General features: G+C 34.4%; 3 protein-coding genes and 1 long non-coding RNA gene across 4 annotated transcripts; 3 read left to right on the top strand and 1 right to left on the bottom strand.

The window, feature by feature from the left end:
- The first annotated feature begins 1,548 nt into the window (after positions 1–1,548).
- On the top strand, positions 1,549–2,055 carry LOC145138931 (uncharacterized). The gene has a single exon (XM_079072927.1). It carries the CDS (start codon positions 1,549–1,551, stop codon positions 2,053–2,055), a length of 507 nt encoding a protein of 168 aa, XP_078929053.1.
- Positions 2,056–3,210: 1,155 nt separating this feature from the next.
- On the top strand, positions 3,211–5,253 carry LOC145141161 (uncharacterized). The gene is made up of 3 exons (XR_013722474.1): positions 3,211–4,740; positions 4,828–4,895; positions 5,051–5,253. It is a non-coding gene; the product is annotated as an uncharacterized LOC145141161 (long non-coding RNA).
- Positions 5,254–11,103: 5,850 nt separating this feature from the next.
- On the top strand, positions 11,104–12,359 carry LOC145138930 (late embryogenesis abundant protein D-34-like). The gene is made up of 3 exons (XM_079072926.1): positions 11,104–11,424; positions 11,468–11,971; positions 12,121–12,359. The coding sequence occupies exons 1-3, from the start codon at positions 11,104–11,106 to the stop codon at positions 12,277–12,279; spliced, it is 984 nt and encodes a 327-aa protein (XP_078929052.1). The 3' UTR covers positions 12,280–12,359.
- Positions 12,360–16,091: 3,732 nt separating this feature from the next.
- On the bottom strand, positions 16,092–17,500 carry LOC145140896 (small ribosomal subunit protein uS13z/uS13y/uS13x). The gene is made up of 4 exons (XM_079074283.1): positions 17,393–17,500; positions 17,116–17,276; positions 16,449–16,637; positions 16,092–16,365 (listed from the first exon to the last, which is right to left on the bottom strand). Exons 1-4 carry the CDS (start codon positions 17,393–17,395, stop codon positions 16,260–16,262), a joined length of 459 nt encoding a protein of 152 aa, XP_078930409.1. The 5' UTR covers positions 17,396–17,500; the 3' UTR covers positions 16,092–16,259.
- Positions 17,501–20,916: the final 3,416 nt, after the last annotated feature.

The raw sequence follows: 20,916 nt of genomic DNA, 5'->3' as shown, positions 1-20,916 counted from the left end.
TACTCCTTCAAAACATCTTGATGGATAAAGTTTCCAACTTTATCCATTAAGACAAGATCTTAAAACCTAGGTTCTAAAGGTCATTTAAGATGTTCAACTCATCCATTAAGTCCTTAATCACATCAAATACATGTCCTAACTTTCCAAAAAGCATTTAGGGGTACTATTGATCTCTAAAAATGTAAAATTTATGGACATGCATGCCCCATGCATGTCCTTCCTCAAATCTAGGTCAAATGAGGAAAAAGGGACCCAAATCTCATGCAAGATTTCCAAATTACAACAAATTTTTAGATCAATGAGATATAAGGTCATTGGGACTCCTAAGAGTCATAAAGTTGCAAACTTTATCTCGTTGCTCCACTCAAAATCCAATGAAAAAGTTTATTAATCAAAATAACTCTAGATCTCTAAGGAAAAGATAAAAACTAGATCAATATCCTTACAAAATTGTCCAACAAGATGCTTTCAGAGGTTGGGGAGTGTTGCTTACTGGTCAATTGCACAAAATCTTCCTCTACTTCCTTCAAAATCACCAAAACCTATCAAATGAGCTCTAAGAGCTAAAAGAAGATAAGGGTTATGGTTTCTGAGGGTTTGATTGTGATGGAGGTTGAGGGTGAATAAACCCTAGCCTCCTTATTCCTTTAAATAAGGAGCAAAGCCCGAAAATTAAGGTTTCATTAAAATCAGTTGTCACGTTGTGGCATCTATGGCCATGCCGTAGTGGGTCTTTTAAATCCCGCAATCTTTGAAAACATTGTCACGCCGTGGTGAGGCTCCACTATGTCGTGGCCACCCAGAATGAAGACTTATAGTATGATGGATTAGTTCATACATGAAGCGGGTGTTACAGAAGGAGACATATGACTATTCTTAGGGTTATTAAGGGGACACTCAAATTGGAAAAAGACGAAAATACTTCTAAGTGGGCACACGAGAGGTTTATATTGTGAAACAATACAAAATGTTAATTCAAAGACTAAATATGTAACATATTTTAAATTAGAGGATCGTCTAAGTTTAAAAAAAGGTTTGAGATCAAGACATAGAAAATTACTCCAAATCATAAAGACCATTAACATGATTTACTTTTATTTTTGCAATTAACATTTTAACAAATAAAAATTCCCACAAACTATCATGAACATACATGTTATCTCCTGAAATCTAAGTCAGTCATCTTCCAATGTCTATTAAATTCTCATCTCTTAAAAATCTACTTCATTTCAACTTGACCTGGGATTTTCATGTCGTATTGAAATTGACCACATAACATATAATTTCTCTAAAAGAATTTGGTAAGTTGAATAAAATAAAACACACTTATCCACCTTTTTTGTTTTAGACACTCTCTCACCTCATCTCGAAATCCGTGGGGAATCAAACACACACACATATAGATACAGAATTCTGTACGTATATCCCACGAACACACACCATCATTTACCAATTATCGATCATCTCTCAGTTTTCCCCAATCCATTTTGGGATTTGTATCTCCCTGTTTTCCAACTAGGGTTTCGTTTTTTCTCCGATCGACGAACCATGAAAGTTCACCCGACACCCAATAGGCGAAACATCACCGTGCGATACGATTTCGCCTCTCAATCCAACGCCGCCGACGTTATTTGCCGGCAAAAGAAGCTCCGGCGACTCCCTCATATCTTCGCCAAAGTCCTGGAGCTCCCCTTTTACTCCGACGCCGACGTCTCCATCCAAGAAACATCTGATTCGCTCAAATTTGTCGTCGATACAGACGACGACATCGGCACCGATATTGCTGCTCACACGATCGAGATCTACCCCGGTGTTACTAAAATCGTTGTAGGGGGGAGGCGAGTGGTTAATAGTTGCGCAAATCCGGTCAATGAGCTTGCGCTTGACGTGTGGCGGTTCCGGCTTCCGGCGTCTACGCAGCCGGAGCTTGCGACTGCATCGTTTACCGACGGGGAGCTTGTAGTTGTTGTGCCGAAAGACGTTAATTTGGATGGAAATCAGGGAGATCTTTGGGATGAAGGTAACGAAACAGGGCAATTTGTTCTTGTACAGTAATCGAAATATTTTACCTAGTTATTATTATGTTTCTTGAGTCAAATGTGATGAAATTGCTGATTTCTGATCCTCAAGCTATATGTTTCTGAATACTTCTGTTACTTATGATGATATCATCTTCTTCTCCATTGGGTTTTCAAGTCTTTTTATTAAATTTTAATACATTAGGTGCTACTTTATGGTTTCTTTTATGATAATGATCTTATTTGGGAGCTTATTGACATTGATAGAATCATTGTCAATCATACAAAAAAGCAATCAAAATCTAGTCAATTTGGTGCATAATGCTCAGTCTTAAAAGTGATCAGGTGGTATTGAAGATTCAGAATCAGATAATTAGCTCTAATAGAACAAGCCTTTGCTACTTAGGTTTATAATCATCACCTTTTGATAGTGACATAGTGTTAGGTATTTGGAAAGTTGTAGCTATATGAGAAAGTAATAAATAGAATAAGGGTATATATATTATTTTACTCTAAGCCTTTTATAATCAATTTTGTTGCGTCTAGTATCAAATGATTATTTAACCTCCAAAAAATTAAAAAATCCTAAGCAAAAAGTACATTACCAAAGGACTAAAATCTGATAATTAAAACTTGAAGTCCTAATCATCTGATAATTTCTTTCAAGATGCACACCCAAACACCCCTACTCATTTTGTAGCATAATCACCCAATTTTGCGTCCATTCTCGTCTCTAATTTGTATATGTGGTTAACCCTGCTTTGTTAATGCAATGGGTACTTATAAGCCTCTGATTGCTACAACCATAGCAATTAAAAAGTTAGGTTAAATGAATGAAATAACAATGCACACCCTACTTCTATTTCTTCCTATTTGTGCATTTTTACTTTAACAAATCTACTTAATTATAGCACTTTGCTATAATTGGGTAGATTGCTTATGTACAATGCCTTGATAACAAAAATAAGTTGAAACTAGAAGGGAAAATTACAAAAAGATCATTATTTTTTGGACAATTTTGCGGTTTAGCCACTAAAATTCTTTATTTTTCCCAATCAAATCGGAAGAAAATAAATGTTCTATGCTTTAATAAGAAAAGAAATTAAAAGTATAATGCTATAACAAAAGGATATAAAAATACAATGCTATGATACATGAATAAATAAAAATACATTGCTATTTATTGCATTAATACTAACCTAATAATTTTCCGTTTTCTAGTTTCTTTACACCAAGAAACACAAAATATCTTTTTTCCAGCATCATGAGTACCCATGTTTGTGTTTAATTAAATCATCCGCCTTAAAAAAGATCTGTGCTAGTATACGGACCTTATTTGTGTATCTTGAGTGGCGAATTGGTAAAATTTCAGAAATTTAAAGGACTAAAAGGAGGATAGAATTTGTTAAAGTTGAAAATAGAATACTGGTTATCTTGTTGAACTTTTTTTGATGATTGGATGTAGGGCACCCTCCATCTTTTGGTCACCACTTTGTTAGATGCACATGGAGTTTTGGTTACTTTTGGTTTTAAACTTGAAATGTTGGTGTTGTTAAGTTACCTTGAGAAAAGCTTTAAACTTTTTCCTTCTTTTAGAACCACAAAGAAAGATTCTTGATTGTGTGCGTCCTACCACCATTGAAATTTACCTAAAATTTGACCAAAATTGTGAAATAAAATGGTGGATGGTGTGGGTTTTTCCTTTTGTCACATAGCACCCTAAAGATAGCGAATGGTTATTGGGTGTGGGGCCATCTGGATTGTGTTTTGTTGAGGTGTTTGAATGTGTTTTTATGTAGATTATTGCAACTTGAAATTTCGATAATGGGTTTTGGATAAAAATTAACCATGGTTATGACACTTTGATTATTATGTTCATTCAAATTAATAAGATTTGAAAGAGTATGTAATAAGTTGTAAGAAAATTTCTTACTAAAAAATAAACACTCAAGACATTTTGGTTTTTGAATAGATAGGAAAAAAACGCATATTAATGGATCCACGTTTCTTATTCATTATCATCCATTTTAAATCTTCTCTTCTAATAAAAGAGTCTTAAACTTGCCACTTGTCATCTTTCTAGATCCCTTATTTGACACATGTCATGATTTTGTTCATTCTAAGTTTTGTTTTCCCGCCCATTTTGACTATGTTTTAAGGCATCGTTTTCGTTTTAATTCATTGTATCCCATAAAATCAGCATACTTCCTGTTTCTATCCCAAAAAATCAGAGAAAATATTCAAAATTCCATTTATACTCTTTCAAAATCCTGTTTTATTTGCAAGATAATATAATATTCAACATTCAACTCACTCTCTCTTAAGCGATCATACAAACCCTAGCCGTCATCATCACGACCACCGTCTTCCAATGCCTTACACCTTTGGTGACGATTCAGACCATCCGAACCACTGCCATCAAACTCCATCACCATTCCATTTCTCTATTTTTCAATCGAAACAGGAAAAAGATTTGATTACAAGTATTCTATAGCACTGATGCAAACCTAACCTATGAAACCTTTTAACTTCAGGTATTAAACGCACTTTGTGATGAAGCTTGAAGCTAAAACCAAACAGCCAATTCACATTTATGATTTATCATCTCCTATGTGTTTACCTTTTTTTTTCTTCAGAAATATCAATTATTTACAAAAGAGTCAACAATCTCCATCGTTAAGTTTTGTTATCCATTATGCACTCTATGCAGTGGTTGAAACAGGTTAATGGATTTTTCTGGACGTTATCTATGTTGTTTTCCATACTTTTTATATAAGTTATTTTCAATTTGCTTATTTCACCATAACAGAGCTTGCATTTAAGAGATCGTTGTGTTGTTGGTCAGCTGTCAGATGTACAGGTCATGAGGACACTTTGGTATCTTACATTGTAAACCCTTTTTTGCTTTAAAATCAAATTTCTAATACAATTTTTTTTAGTAATTTATTATCCGAATTTTGCAAAACTGTCAAAACATTGTTTGTTTGACTAGAAACAGTCAAAATGTATAATTTGGTGTTTGTTTTGTTTAGATGGGATTGCGATCTGGGAGCTACCCCATGGTGTTTACAATATGTATAAGGACCACAGAGAAATTTTGTGAAACTTAGTTCTTAGTTGGAGTGATAAATTAGTGAGTATTTTAATAATTACAAGCTTCTAATATTTGTATGTTAAAACTACTAATGCCGTTATGAATTCATGGATCAATATTAAATCTATTACAAAAAGGGGTGTGGATTGATGCCATTTAATATATCATTTTTTCTTTTTTTAGTTTGTCCATGATTGCGATTATGATCAAATGTTTTTGATCTTTTATCTGATATGTTGTCGGAAGTTGATCAAAATGATCATCAGTGAATCCAAAAACAAGAAAAATTGTTGTCATCTTTATCAAAGACATAGATTGCGATCCAATTTATGAGGGCAGATTGCATCACCGGTCAAATAATTAATTGATCCATTGTTGGGATGTTGTCAATGAAGCCCGTGTTTTGAAAATATATTTTGAAAAAAGAATAAATCCAAGCTCTGGTTCAATAAAAACAATCTAATTGAACACTTTTACCTAATGTTTTAAACCACTTCAACAAGATCAATGAACATCAACATTTTGTTTAATCCAAGATTTTTAGTTCATTGTTTTATGAAGCTTTGTGGTGTAACTTTATAAAACATGTGGTAGGTTTTGGTGAATACTTTCAAATGCGTTTTGAGGAGACCAACGACAAAGGATTCGAGTTTTTGGAGGATTTTACTAATCAAAAGATGCAAGTGTAGTTTGGATGTAGTTTATATAATTGCAGACTGGTAATTTTTAAGCATTTTGTGCGACCTTGATGTTGTTTTGTATTTACGATTTTACCCTTTCTCCATAAATTTACTTTATCTTGATGGTTTTTGAACTTCAACCATAATGAGAAGCAAATTACCCAAATATTTTTAAACTGGGAGGTGGCAAGTGCAGTCTTGATACCTGACAATTGACAAGAACATATTTATATTGTTTTGTTTATTATAACATTATACTTTTATTTCTTCTTATTGTAACATGGTACTTTGAAAATATCACCAAATTATAGCAAGGAATTTATTATGTATTATTTTTCTATTTTAAGTTGTCAATCCGTTTATCACACACGTTTTAACATAGTCTATCCTAATAAACAAAACCTAAAAGTGTCACATGTCGTTTATCTAGCTTGCATCTTTGGCACATGGTATTTTTCTTTGATTTCCTTTGTTTGTGTAACAATTCAACTTCAATTCAATTTTCAAAATTAAAAATCTTATCCTAATAACATTTTTGAAATATACGATATCTAGCACTTAAAAAGTCTATTAAAAGATGTATCCCAAGAAATCACGGATACATTTTCTTAATTATTTTTTTTGTTTGCATAACAACTTTAAATATACCCACCGTGGTTTCCACGGGTTATAACCTATTATCTTATCAATAAAAAGACTAAATGATAAGTCAAATGTCATAATTTGTAGGTATATGAAAGATATATCAAATTGACAGCTTAACTTTTCTTTAAAATCATAATCTTCATTTTTGCATATAATTTCAGAAATATACCGGTAATAAAAGGCAAAAAATTGGTCTAACCATCGGAATGATACTTTTTTAATTGAACTATTGATATTTTTTTCTAAAATCATATGTTATTTATCATATGAAACTTTGAATAATTATAAAAACCACTATATTTTAAAATTTGTTTTGTTTACCAAAATATTTTTCTTTTTTATGATTGTGTTAATTTAAAAAGAGAAATTAAATATCTTCATAATTTATCTTCCTACTCATCTCCTACCTATTTCAATGTCACATTTAATAAAATAAATGATATTTTAAATCACTCGTTTCAAAGAAAAAACTAAAAAGATATTTAATTATTTCTTTAAAAAAATGACCAAAGCCTTTTTTTTTTGTGTTTAAACCAAACGTACTTTTACCAATTAAAATCAATAGCCTTGAGCCCTTGACTTGTAAGAGCTGATAATGTAGGTCCATTATTTTTAATCATAAATAATGGGGTGTTGCTATTAAGACACCCTTTAGACACCCTATAAACATCTTTATCAAAAGTCAACCAATAGAGAACTATTTTTAATCTATCTTTTTCAAAAAACAATGTAATTTTTACCAATGTAAAAACCTTAAAAATTATATAGGGTGTCTAAATGGTAAAATTAGGTGTCCATTTAGCCAACCCCTAAATAATGGTATGGTTTTGGTATCATACTTAATGCTACAATTAGTGCTTACTCCAAGGGTGTGGGTCAATCAAAGATGCCAAGAGCGTATGTGATGGTGTAGGTGACTTTCGGGTGGTTGTCTCTTGGAATGCCATGCTGGCAGCTTGCTTGGATCATGATGAAACGAGCCATTGCATTTAATATTTTATCTTTGATGAAAATAGTAGCAGTCGAAAACTTTTACAGATCCATAAAAAAATTAATAAAAAATAAAAAATAAAACTAAAAACAATTTTGGAATTTATTATTTTGAAAACTTTTACAGATCCATAGTTTGAGTCTGGATTCACACGAATGCTCATCCAATTCTTTCAAACCAGGGCTCTGATATCAATGTGTAACATCCCAAAATCACAATAAAAATTTTCATTTTTAATTAAAAAAAATCATTGTTTTTCAATCATCCCAAATCATAAGAACCCAAGATCAAATACAAATGTTTCAAAATCAATGTATCGTAACATCTCCAAAACATGTCACTAAAGGATGTGTTCGATCACACTTTTGCTTTTCCCCGATCATCTGAAGTATCTGAAACATAAAACTTAAACTGTAAGTCAAAGTTTAGCGAGTTCTCCAAAATACCACCACACACACATATAACAACATGCATATTAGGCCTACAACCATCAGGCTGGATTACCCCTAAGCCCACAACATGAGTCTGACTTCCCTTCCTAGCTCACAACTCATGTTTGGATTGCTCCCGAGCGTACAACATAAGTCTGGCTTTCCTTTCTGACCCACAACTTATGTCTGTCTTGCTCCTAGGTTTGTTGGCTTCCGCACAGAGTAGTATTGCCTCAACCCAACCGCACTATGTCGACATATACAACAGATAAACATATAACCAGCAAACAGATAATCATACAGATCTAACAGATATATATCAGGATACAGAACCGAATGGGCCGACATTGGTGCCTTCGACCCACGAGTACAGTGAGGAAACTCACCTCAGAGTCTGAAAAAATAGCAGAAAAGAACGTTACTCCAAAAGTCAACTCTACATGTCACCTATACAAAAAACAATGACCTAACTCAAACTACAACTTAAAATACCCAAAATACCCCTAAGTCAAACTTGGTCAAAATCCTGGTCAAATGTCAAAATTCAAAAAGTCGACGAGTCAACTTAGATTGAGTACGCTCGGCGTACTCAGCCACTACGCCCAGCGTAGTACACCCTTGGTCCGATTACGGGGTTCCTACCAGGTACGTGCAGCGTACCACTAGGTACGCCCATCATATTTGGATGACCTCCTTTTTCTCTATTAAGTGCTTATTCTATTAAGACACCACGTCCAAAACTCAGATCTAGTTCCAAATAACATTCTAAGTCATAAAGTTTACAACTTTATGACTTTTTCAGGCTAAAAAGGGTCCAACAACTAAACCCTAACTTAATACACAGACCAAAACCTCATATCTCATGTATGAAGAAAAGAAAGGGACCAAGATCACATTTTTATTGTTCTAAGCACCTAAAAACGTCTGGAAGGACATCCCTTATGGGTTAGAGTAAGTCATACTCAGGAACACCAAGATTATGGGACTAAAAGCATAAAAAGCTAAGAACTAGCAAGATCCAAAGCAAACATGCATCAAGATCCGAACTTTATACCTTCAAATGATGCTTGAGGACAAGATACTTCTGGATCTAAGATGCCTTGAGCTTTCCAAGTTAATTCCACGTCTTTCTTCTTCCTTCGAGATCACCAAAAGCACACTTTCAAGCTTAAAATGCTCACACAATGGATTAGGGTTGGCAAGGGGCGATTTAGGAGATGGAGGCTGATGAAGGAAGAGGTCTTGAAGAAATAATGATGTTTAAATAGGGCTCAAACCCTAAAAAATAGGGTTTGACCCTCAACCACTTACGCCCGACATAAGCTGAAGTACGCCCAACGTACTAGGCATACGCGCGTTTTTCACTTAAGGAGCTAAGGAACTAATTTGCAAATAAATTTCATAATAAGGGTATAAATGGAAAATACCTGGATCAAGGGTGTTACAATGATAAACAATAGAATACTCCTAAGTCAAGCGGCCATGCTTGCCACGCTTGGTTTGACAAAACTCATCTAACACATAATGATAGAAAAGTTGAACATTACTTTTCTGACATTTTGACATACAACAAGACAAATCATAGTCTTCTTCGGGTCAGTATCCTTCACTATGGTATTCTAAGTCTTTAGTATTGATCTTCAAAACTCTTCGCAACTGATCTAAAAACAGGAGCACTACCACAACCAACAAAACAAGTCTTCGGTCCTTCAATACACTTCATAGTTGTCGAGGGTCACTTCCATGCATCAACAAATTTGATTCAAAATACTACGATTCAAATTAATTTGATTCAAAATTTTATAATCCAAAAATAATATGATTCAAAAAAAGTATGAACGGAAAATATTATGGTCTTTAATATTCTATTTAAAATTTTATAATTGTTAAACATTAAAAACTCAAACTGATATTTAGTTTAAAGAATAAAAAATAAATAAAGAAAAACACTAGTATCTTCAAGTATGTAGTAATATATTAAAAAAAACAATAAAAAAATAATTTAAAAAAACAATAAAAAAAAATAAAAAAAAAAAACAAAAAATAAAAACGTTAAAACCGAACATATATCTATTTTAAAAAAAAATTGATTTTTTTAACGAAAAATAAAAACAATAAAAAAACCAAAATAAACAAAAATAAATAATAAAACTCACTTAAATTATGTTCATGGAAGTTCGCCGCACATGATTAAATCTTTGAGCCTGTATTAATTACCACGAACGTGGGTCGTATGCGAAAGCACCACATCCAAGTATTTGGGTTTGACGTTTGCGTCCTTGGATCTTTTGATTTCTTTTGCTTTCTACGACTTGGTTGTGTTTCTTCAACTCGTTCGTCGTCGTCGTCATTGTCGAGGTTTATAGGTTGAGATTGAGATAATGAAACTTGAGATGGTTGTGAAGTTTGTTGCATTGGGAAGTTTGGGGTTGAAATTGCGGAGAAGGTTGTTATTAAAAGACTTGAAATTTGGATTGAATGAATTGTGGTGGTTGTTATTGTTGGTAGTAGTGTGGGTGGTATGGGAGATTGGTGAATAGAGGTTGTTGAATTGAAGATGATATCAATTGCATGTAGCTAAGATTCGCTACGGATCATTTGGAGTGTTCGGGGTGGGTAATGTATTTTGGTTTGGATCCATAACAATATGTGACGAAGGAATATTTTTTGGTGAATATGCGTGTTTGTGTTGAAAAAGTGTGTTTGAAATAAAAATAAAAAAGAGTGTTATATATAGAGAAAGTTGTAATAATTAAATAATTAATTTATTTTAATGCGTCAAACGGTCACAACAACGGTCAAAGGAATAATCAATCAGAGCAATCGTCTTATCCCGTCTCCGTGAGGACGCCACACTCAACCCATCGGAGATGGGGCGGTGTTCACTTGTCTTGGGGGCTGACACGTCAGCCTCCCACGTGTCTTCTCCTTACCACTCCGGACACCCTAACAATTATTACCACTCCGGACACCCTAACAATTATGAGGCAATGTTTTAAAAAATGAGGTGTAGCATTGGTACTCAATTTGATTTACAAGAAAACCCAGTTTGAGCCACGTGTACCGTAGACAACACGTGGCAATCTGTAGTCTCACGTAGCAACCAACATACATTAAAGCTGACATGGCGGATCCTGGAGTCTTTCACGTGTCATTTGTCTGCTTCTGAGTTTGCAATAAGATCACCGGCCGGCTCCGAAGTACCACTCAATCAACCACCGTACCACCTCCGTTCACGGCGACAATGAGTCAGGAACAACCACAGCGACCACAACCTCAAGAAGAGCCACAAGAGCCCATCAAGTACGGCGACGTCTTCAACGTCTCCGGCGAGTTGGCCAAAAAACCCATCACTCCACAAGATGCAGCCGACATGCAAGCCGCCGAGAACTTGGTTCTTGGGGAGACTCAGAAAGGCGGTCCAGCTGCCGTCATGCAGTCGTCCGCCGCCGTCAACAACAACCGTGGCCTTGTTGGCCTCTACGATTTTAGTGACCCGGGCATCGCCATCTCCGACACCGAATACGCCGGGCACCGAATCGTGACCGAGTCCGTCGGTGGAGAGGCAACTTTCATCAATCTCACCTCTAATCAAGTAGCGGAGCCAGCGAATCTACGAAGAGATAACGGAATTTAAATATCCGCTATATTTTTCCTTTAAGAGACGTTTTTATGCTAAACTTTTGCAAAAACATCCGTTATCTATAGAGATTCAAAGAACATATCGCATCCCTCCTTGGCTCTATGTCTGTCTTAATTATATACGATTAATGCGTTTTACTCTTTGCCGGAGATTTGTTTATCAGAGTTGTAAATTTTCACAGGTTCTGGGACAGTATGTCCGAACGAACTTGGCTTCTTCTCCGGCTCCGGCGAAATTAGGCGATGACGCAATTACAGTAGGAGAAGCGTTGGAGGCAAGTGGGTTGTCAGCAGGTGGCAAACCGGTGGACGAGGGTGATGCAGCGGCGATACAGGCAGCTGAAGTCAGAGCAACCGGACGTATGCAGGCGGTTCCGGGAGGTGTAGCTGCGAAAGCTCAGGCAGCCGCCGCCCAGAATGTTAGAACCATGCGAGAGGAGGACAAAGCTACGCTTAAAGATGTCGTGGCGGCAAGTGTTCTTAATTTGATTGCAAATAAATTCATTTTTATGATTTTTTCCAACAATTTTTGAAAGCTCAATTCTTTAGCTTATCTTAATTCTGTTTAGTTGATACTGTTTTATATTTCTGAGTATTAGACTGATGTTTGAGGGTGCAGGATGCGACATCACTGTTGCCGAAAGACAAGCCGGCAACAAGGGTGGATGCTGAAGGGGTGATAGCGGCGGAGATAAGTAACAAACCGGATTTGGCGACTTATCCTGGTGGTGTAGCTTCGGCGGTAGATGCGGCGGCAAAGATCAACCAACAGAAATGAAGTGGGGATGTAGATATGGTGTTGAGATATAAATAGAAAGATGTATGACTGTTATGAGGATGTGTTTAGATGTAGAAATGATAAAGGTATAAATAGAAAGTGTTTTGTGATTGTGATGGTTATATAAATAAAAGAGATGTTTTTTTTTTCATTTCTAATTGGTAATTTTGATTCATCAATGTTTATTAGTTTCATTGATTTGGTTATCTTTTTGACGTTTGAATAGATTTATTCAAACATTACTCCTCATTAGTAATGATATTTTATTGTTAACAATTTATCGAACTAAATTAAAATATTAGTTGGTCAATCCTACTTTGGCAAGTGTGGATATTGAGTTTAATTATAAGAGATATTTTATATTTTGGTACTTTTGGGGCTTAAATTTAAATATTGTTTTTTGGAGTGGTTATATAGTTTTGTTTGGCCAATTTAATTTGTTTCGATGTTAAATCTCGATGGTTATTGTCTATATGGCATGCCGCATCCGTTTTATTACTGTATTATATTTTCATAAAAAGTAGCATCAATGTAATCTCAACTACTAATCCAACTAAGAAAGTATGGTTGATGGTTAAAGTTATTAGATGAAGAGGGCGTAGTGCCCTTAAAGTCACCTCCACCTCAAATATTTTATGAAGCTCCATACAATTGGATCAATACAAGGATTATTTGATATGATTTGATTATATTTGATTTAACTTGAAATGATTTATATATAAATTATTAAACAATTTTTATCGACTAAAATATCTTATTGAGTACAGTACATAACAGAAAGGTAAAGTGGTCATATTTAACCAAAGCTTGATAGAGTCAAACATCTAATTTAGTTGACAACTATCAACCAATCTCTTAGTTATTACTGTATTGTTACCGAAAGATGTAAAATACATTTGTATTTTATAAGTAAAGATATTAAGTATATTACTTTTAAGTGATTATGATGTTTGGAATGCTTTAATGATAAATTTGTGTTTTATATAAATATATGATAAATGATGTTAATATGCTTGAGTTTGTCATATGAATAATGCATAATATGCATGAGTTTGTCACTGACTTTGTTTGGACTTTGATATCTTAAGAGGTTTTTAAGGTTTGGTCACACCAATTCTCTTATTAGTCTAACCACACTTTGTCATGATTTGTGTATGGTTAAAGATAATCATTTTGGCAAATATTTTAATGTAGGCCGTGTATTCTATTCTATGGCATTTGGGTTTTTCCTTTGAACCCATAAGAGCATGTTGATAAAGGAGGAGGTAATCATTCACTCCTAACTCACTGTAACCCTCCCAACCCACAACACAAACGATATTTTTTCCAACTCACTCAATTTTCAATTTTAAAGTAAATACAAAGTCTTTAAAATCATTCAAAATATCTAATAAAAACACCAAAACTAATTAAAAACAAACACAATTTGATATAAGTTTTAAAGCTCAAGGTACAATTAACTAATGTATGGAAGAATTGAAAGAGAAAGAGAGAGAAAAGTTGTGGTTATACAAACCCCCCTCTCTCATGAAAGATTGTCTCTCCTCTTCCGGCAGCTTTTAGAGGAAGAAACGCTCGAGCCACCTCAACCCGCCGGCCAAGGGATCAGAACCCGGCAGTACCGCCCCAACCAATCTCCCCAAACCGCCATGACTGCCTCCTCCATAAGAGCCTTATGGTAATTTTTGCAAACTTTTCAATATCCTTGAAAGCTAGAAAAGCACATTGAACCTATTCTTGAGGTTGTTTATTATTTGGATAGACTCATCGTTTAATTAAACAATTTAGATCAAACTATTTGATTTTTTCAGTAACACTGAATTATTATTTTGGATTGACTAAACTGCACAAATGGTCCCTGTGGTTTGCTTAAAATTGTCACTTTGGTCCAAAAAAGTTTTGACTAGCATCACAGGTCCAAAGTTTTCATTTTGTTGCGATTTTAGTCCAATTTGATTTAGAAATATTTAAAATGACGGATTTACCCTTTTTACTTTCTTTTTCTATTTTTTTTATTTATTTAAATGTTTTTTCTAATTAAAAGAAAAATAAAAAATAATCTCTCTCTCTCTCTCTCTCTCTCTCTATTTTCGTTCCAGTCAAGTACAACAGCTCCAAACATTCTCGACCATTACTCCTTCCTCCCCTCATCGCTCACGCGACGACCTCGTCGGAAGAAATAAACAGAAGCAGCAGGAGTTGCCGAAACGAGCACCACCGGCTTCCACCGTAGTTCTCAGCCCACTCCGCCCCCCTCTTGTCGTGACCCATTGCCATCAAACACCCCAACGTCACTGCTTTCTTCCACCTGTTGCCTCCGTTCCAGCATTCATCTGTTATCCGCTGCAATCCATCGAAAATACATCAAACGAACTGGTTCAACAAAGATCAGAGAGATAGACAGGAGCAAATCAACTAGATGAAAGAGGGAGGACATGGATTCCACAACCATCGCTTAACCTGAATCAATTTCTGATGTGAACCCTGAACCTAAAATCGATTTTTGTAGATGTAGGGATGATCTTCACCAAAATGGATCTCTCCATCGTAACAATCAAGACGAATTCCACAATAATCGCTAAATCTGGAGGGTAGGAAACTGTAATTCGTCGACCACCGCCTTCGCCTCTACCGAGAAATCCAAAAATCGACATCAAACCACATTCAGCGAATGCTCCTCCACAACAATCGCTAAATCTGATGTGAACCCTAAACCTAAAATCGATTTTTGTAGATTGGCGGTGAATGCTCCTCCACTGCCGGAATCACCGAAGCCTTGATTTGAAGTTGTTGATATGCCACCAGTGGTGCTCGTCGATTCTCAGGAGGTTCGAGATCCAAAGAGTATGTCGACCCAATCACTTTGGGGTTTTTCTTCACGATGGATGGTCACCTAGTTTTTATTTTTCTTTTAATCAGAAAAAACATTTAAATAAATAAAAAAAATAGAAAAAGAAAGTAAAAAGGGTAAATCCGTCATTTTAAATATTTCTAAATCAAATTTGACTAAAATCGCAACAAAATGAAAACTTTGGACTTGTGGTGCTAGTCAAAACTTTTTTGGACCAAAGTGACAATTTTGAACAAACCACAGAAACCATTTGTACAGTTTAGTCTTTTAGATTTATGATTGGTTTTGGTTTGTAAAATAAAAATCAAATAGTTTCAGAAGAAGAAAAAAAAACAGATTAAATGTACTATTTATTTATTTATATTATTTATTATAATATATAACTTTAATATTATATAACTTTATTAAATTTGTTTTAAAATATTAGAATTTTTTTAACCATTATAATATCTTAATTAGTCCTTATTAAATATTTTTTGTCTATTAAATATTAAATTATATTATAATTTTCTTGGTACCTGTTTATAACCTTTAATTCACGATTACTTAAATAATTTTCTCTAATTTCTTTTATAGATATAACTAAGACTAAAGTTATATATTTATTTAAATTTCTTCCTTCTTGAAAATCATATTATCAAAACCAAACCTACTGAATTATAATTTAATTATATTGGATTTGAATTTAATTTGGGCTATTATCGATTTTTAAAAACCAAAATGAATTTGGATTCACTTGATCAGATTAAAAGATTAAACCAATACATCCAAACTCACGCCCTACATACGAGCACAGATTGTTTAATCTAGTGTTTTAATGACACTTGAATTTTTCAGTTAGAACCCATACGTGGATAATTTTTAACCAAGTTTTGTAATCATGACTTTGTTTCTTCCCGCTAACATGAATACATTATACCATGAGCTTTAATATGAATATGCAACATCACAGAGTAATATGTAAATCCAGAGAAAAGCCAAAATTCATCAATAATCTATATATCCGGAACAACAATTTCTAACATGAGATCTGAAAAACAGACTAACAAAAACATCATCCAAGAAAGTAAAATTATAACACCATGACATAACCCCAAACATCCAAAACTGATGAAAACAAAAACATAACTTATCTCTTCTTTGACACACCAACAGTCTTTCCCCTGCGCCCAGTAGTCTTGGTGTGCTGTCCACGCACTCTCAAACCCCAGTAATGACGAAGACCACGGTGGTTTCTGCCATATAAAAAAAAAACCATTTCAAACAACTAAAAAAAATCAAATTTTTTGGCCAAATAAAAGAAAATAGAAAAACTAACCTGATCTTCTTCAAACGCTCAAGGTCATCTCTCAACTTCATGTCAAGAGCATTCGATGTCACCTGGGAATATTTCCCATCCTTGTAATCCTTCTTCCTATTCAAAAACCAGTCTGGGATTTTGAATTGCCTTGGATTGGCCACGATTGTCATCAGATTATCAATCTCAGCATTTGAAAGTTCTCCAGCCCTGCATATATTAGATTAGAGAAATTGCTCTATGGTGAAAATGAATCCAAGAATGAAAGGGATAGATATGTCCCACATTGAAGAGAGAAAACTATTATCTAAACATCAAAAAAAGCTTTCAACAAATTCATGAGCCTGGTCATACAAACATTAAAAACACAAGGAGATTCCTATTGTAGCAGTCAAGAAAGAAATTGAATATGGGAACTCAGAGTCAATGGATGACATAAACAACATAAATCAACCTACTGCTAAAACTTGCATTGACATTCAGCCGAAAAACTATAATAAGGCGTTCATTCAGCTGTCTTATATCTTTAAACACTAACAATATGAGCTACTCGCAACAGGATTAGTGTTTACAATGAACATTTATTTGATGTTCAAATAACTAAGAGATCTAACATCTAAAAGCCACAGAAACAATTCAATCAGATCTCATAGAAGTGAAAAAGACAGAGACCACGAAAATAAAGTACCTCTTGTTCATGTCGACATCGGCCTTCTTGCAAACGATGTTGGCAAAACGACGACCAATACCTTTGATTGAGGTCATAGCGAACATAATCTTCTGCTTGCCATCAACGTTTGTGTTCTGGACACGAAGAATGTGTTGAAACTCCTCGTTTGCTACCAGCGACTGCATAAATTTTTTTTAAAATTACAACACCACAAAAGAAAAGACTTCAAAAACTGAAACATGCTAAACAACGAGATAAATGGCGACTGAGACTTGATAGAGGATATGTGACTCACCATTATTGCAGTCGGAATGTATCGGCAGCTGGTGCTCCGTAAGTTCTAATAGCCGAGAATTGTAAACCCTAGATCGCCTGTAGGCACATTATATATTATACGTTAAATTGGACTGCATAAACTTGGGCCTATTGTTTAAAAGAATATATATAAAAAAAAAAAAAAAAAAAAAAAGCCCATTTACATGTTCATCAAATTCTTGAATACAATAGTTGTATTTGTATTATGATAATTAATTAATAGAAATTATAAGCTGTTTTATTATTTTTATGAACATATAACACATAATTTTTTCAATCATTTAATTTAATAAATTTCCATATGACATAAAAATTTAGTCATTTAAATATTACAAACGAACATTTCTTTTTACCATTTAAACAATATGTTAGACATATTACCAAAAATAACTGGGTATTTTTTTGCCTTTCTTATTAAGGAAAATAACATGAAAGTTTCTATATTATTAGTTTTTATTATTTTTACACTTTATTATTTTTTCCAAATTATATATCATTTTATCATTTTTTTTCAAACCGAACACCATTTTATAAAAAATAATTTGATTTTAACTATTTTATTGGCAACCTTCCTAATGCCATTGATTTTAACACTATTATTTTTTTTCAAATCGAACATATTCATCTCGTTGATCAAACTCATTATTGTTTTATGTCGTCAATCTTCTTTAAGGGTTAAATCTTCCGGTTGTTTGAGAAGACCGTCGAACTAAGATAGATTTCTGTCGAATATGAAGTGCAAGGTAAAAAAAATGATTTCTTTTTAATTTTTTTTTTTAATTCAATTTTTTTTATTAGTAACTTATGTATTTTTGTATATATATTTCATGTACATGAGATCTGGGTAAAGTTCTAGAGCACTCGGATTTCAGTGTCATAAAAGATGTAGTGGAGTTTCTTGAAAAATTCAAGAAATAATGGAAATTGTATCGTCATGTAACATCCGATTTTGGGATGTTTCTTTATTTGGAAAATTGGACTTTAATTTAATCATCAGAAGGTATCGGGTCTTAAGGGATGAAGTTTGGACCTTAAAGGAATAAGGTTTTTGGGCTAAGTGTAAAATACTTCAGATTACAGGGTTAATTTTAGGCTGAAAAGCAGTTTAGGCTTAAGTTGGGTTTAGGCCTTGTTGGATCGAACTTTCACGACGCGACTTATGAGATGTCGTGAAGCGAAGTTTGTACAATTCAAGCCCCAGAAATTAGGGTTCTATCCCGTATTTAAAGCCATTATCTCCGAGATTTAGGTCATTGTGCAACCTCATCCTATCAGAGACCCCCTTGAGAGCAAACCCTAGCCTCCATATTATCCCACTAGCATTGTTTCTCAAGTTTTGAGCCTTTTTTGCTTGTTTATGCACTTTGAAGGATAATGAATTGTATTTGTGAAGCAAGGAAGCATTAAGCAAGCTAGATCCAACCTCTTGAGCACCTGTTGGACCATTGTAAGTCTTCAAGCTTAAAGCTTTAGACTATTATCATCAGCAATTGAATCCAACTCAATTATCTATTAAAAAATTATTTTCTCTCTCACCCACCTATGTAACCCAACTAAACCAAAATTTCACACACATTAACAACTAAAACCAACCTAACCTTTTGCTATATAAATAAAGTTTGTAATTATGTTTATTCTATTTTAAATAGAATCTATAACTTTTTTATTGAAAGACCCACACTTTCATACTTGACAATTGTTACTCCGAAACATGCTACATGCATGTTCATAAAAACAATATTTTATATTGATAAGGTGATTACAAACTATTGGATACAAACCAACTATTTTCAAGTGTTATATATTACATAACTTCCCAGGATTCTATAGTTTTATACATACGAGAGTGCAAAATACAATAGTTTCAAACTATTCGAAAATCTTCTATCAATACAATAGTTTCAAACTATTCAAAAATCTTCTATTAGTATATAACTATACTGGATGCTTATCTCCTGCAATTTGTTAAACATTGAGAGGGTAAGCGGTGACGCTTAGTGAGTTCAATAATAGATACAATATAACGTTATGTCATATATATACTTCAATATGGCAGAAGCAAAAAGGAACAAGGAACAACAAAGGCATATGTGAATCATGTGACAAACTTTCCATATCAATCATTGATTTGATCCAAAGATATACAATCAATGAGACATAACAATTTCCATACTTGATATACATCAATAAAGATTTGGCCCAAATGGCATAGAAGACATACAACTTCAGTTTAACGTTTTGGTAGATTTCAGGCTTATAGCCATGTCTAACTTTCTGCCAATACCATAGAATAGAAGTCATTCTCTTACGGAGACATGTTCTACATGGCCAGAGGCTACATACCAGTACCAATGTGAATCTAAGTCCTTTCACTGATCACATGGTCAAAGGTATTACTTTGATATTAAAAAAAATAGCAAATAAAAATAACACGGAAAAATAACCCGGAATAATAACACTGACAAGCACATAGCACATATAACACATAACACATAACATACAATTGTTCCTATATATTAAACTCATCGTGAAATAACTGGGGTTAAAATAGTAATTTGGGCAGCACTTCGTTACTCTAATTAGCTTTCTTCGTTGAAAACCAGGAGTTTTCTTGAAAATCGGGCCCTGCGAGGGTTGGGCTTCAAAACCGAAAAGATAAATTTTTCGGGCTTCTCGGCAAACTTCGGGGCGTGTTTCGGGCGTTGGAAATAATCCCGGGGCTTCAGGGGAAGTGGAAGTAGAAGAAATATAAGTTTATGGGTGAAAAAGACACATTTTCTAACATTTACCCGGGAGGTCTCGCACCCCTTATATAGGTGCGAGCCTCGAATCCGAAGCAAGAGGGAGAGGGCAGGTGGCTGCGAGGTTCGGAACACATGGCAGAAGGGGCGAGGCTCGGATGTGAGATGGCTGCGTGCAGGCTTCGGATTGGTCCAACACTTCGGACACGGGGCGGAGTCAGAAGCGAGGCGCGTCGGAAGGCCATTGGACCACTTCTTCGGTCAAATCAGCAAGTGACACGCATGTCGGGCACGGGGTATGCATGCGAGGATCCGATGACGTGGCCTATTCCGGACCTTATCCTTGCGAGATTCCTCGGAAAATGGGCCCAAATCTTCTAAAATCCATAACTTTCGTATACGGGCTCCGTTTTTTACGTTCTTTATATGCACGCGTAGGCGGGAATATATTCTACAACTTTCGTTTAGACTTCGTCGGTTATTTTTGACTTTATTTTTAATATTATTATTTTTAACAGATCGGGACTGGAAAATCCGTTAAAAATTCATAACTTCTTCATCCGACATCCGTTTTCGTCAGATTTTTTTACTATTGTACTACTATTGACGAGATCTTCAATTCTCGTTTAGGTTGTATCGGATAAAAATCACTCGATCTAAAATTCAAGTTTTTAGTTGTCTACTGCTAAGCTGAAACTTAGAAAAATCGTAACTTTCTAATACGAAGTCAGATTTTGGCGTTCTTTTCATCGAACTTCTCGGT

The sequence above is a fragment of the Lactuca virosa genome, chromosome 9 (genome assembly GCF_052849685.1).
Source record: "Lactuca virosa cultivar CGN04683 chromosome 9, Lactuca_virosa_CGN04683_v6, whole genome shotgun sequence".
Taxonomy (NCBI): domain Eukaryota; kingdom Viridiplantae; phylum Streptophyta; class Magnoliopsida; order Asterales; family Asteraceae; genus Lactuca; species Lactuca virosa.
Note: the sequence above shows the minus strand (reverse complement) of the source record. Positions and strands in the feature narration are given on the sequence as shown.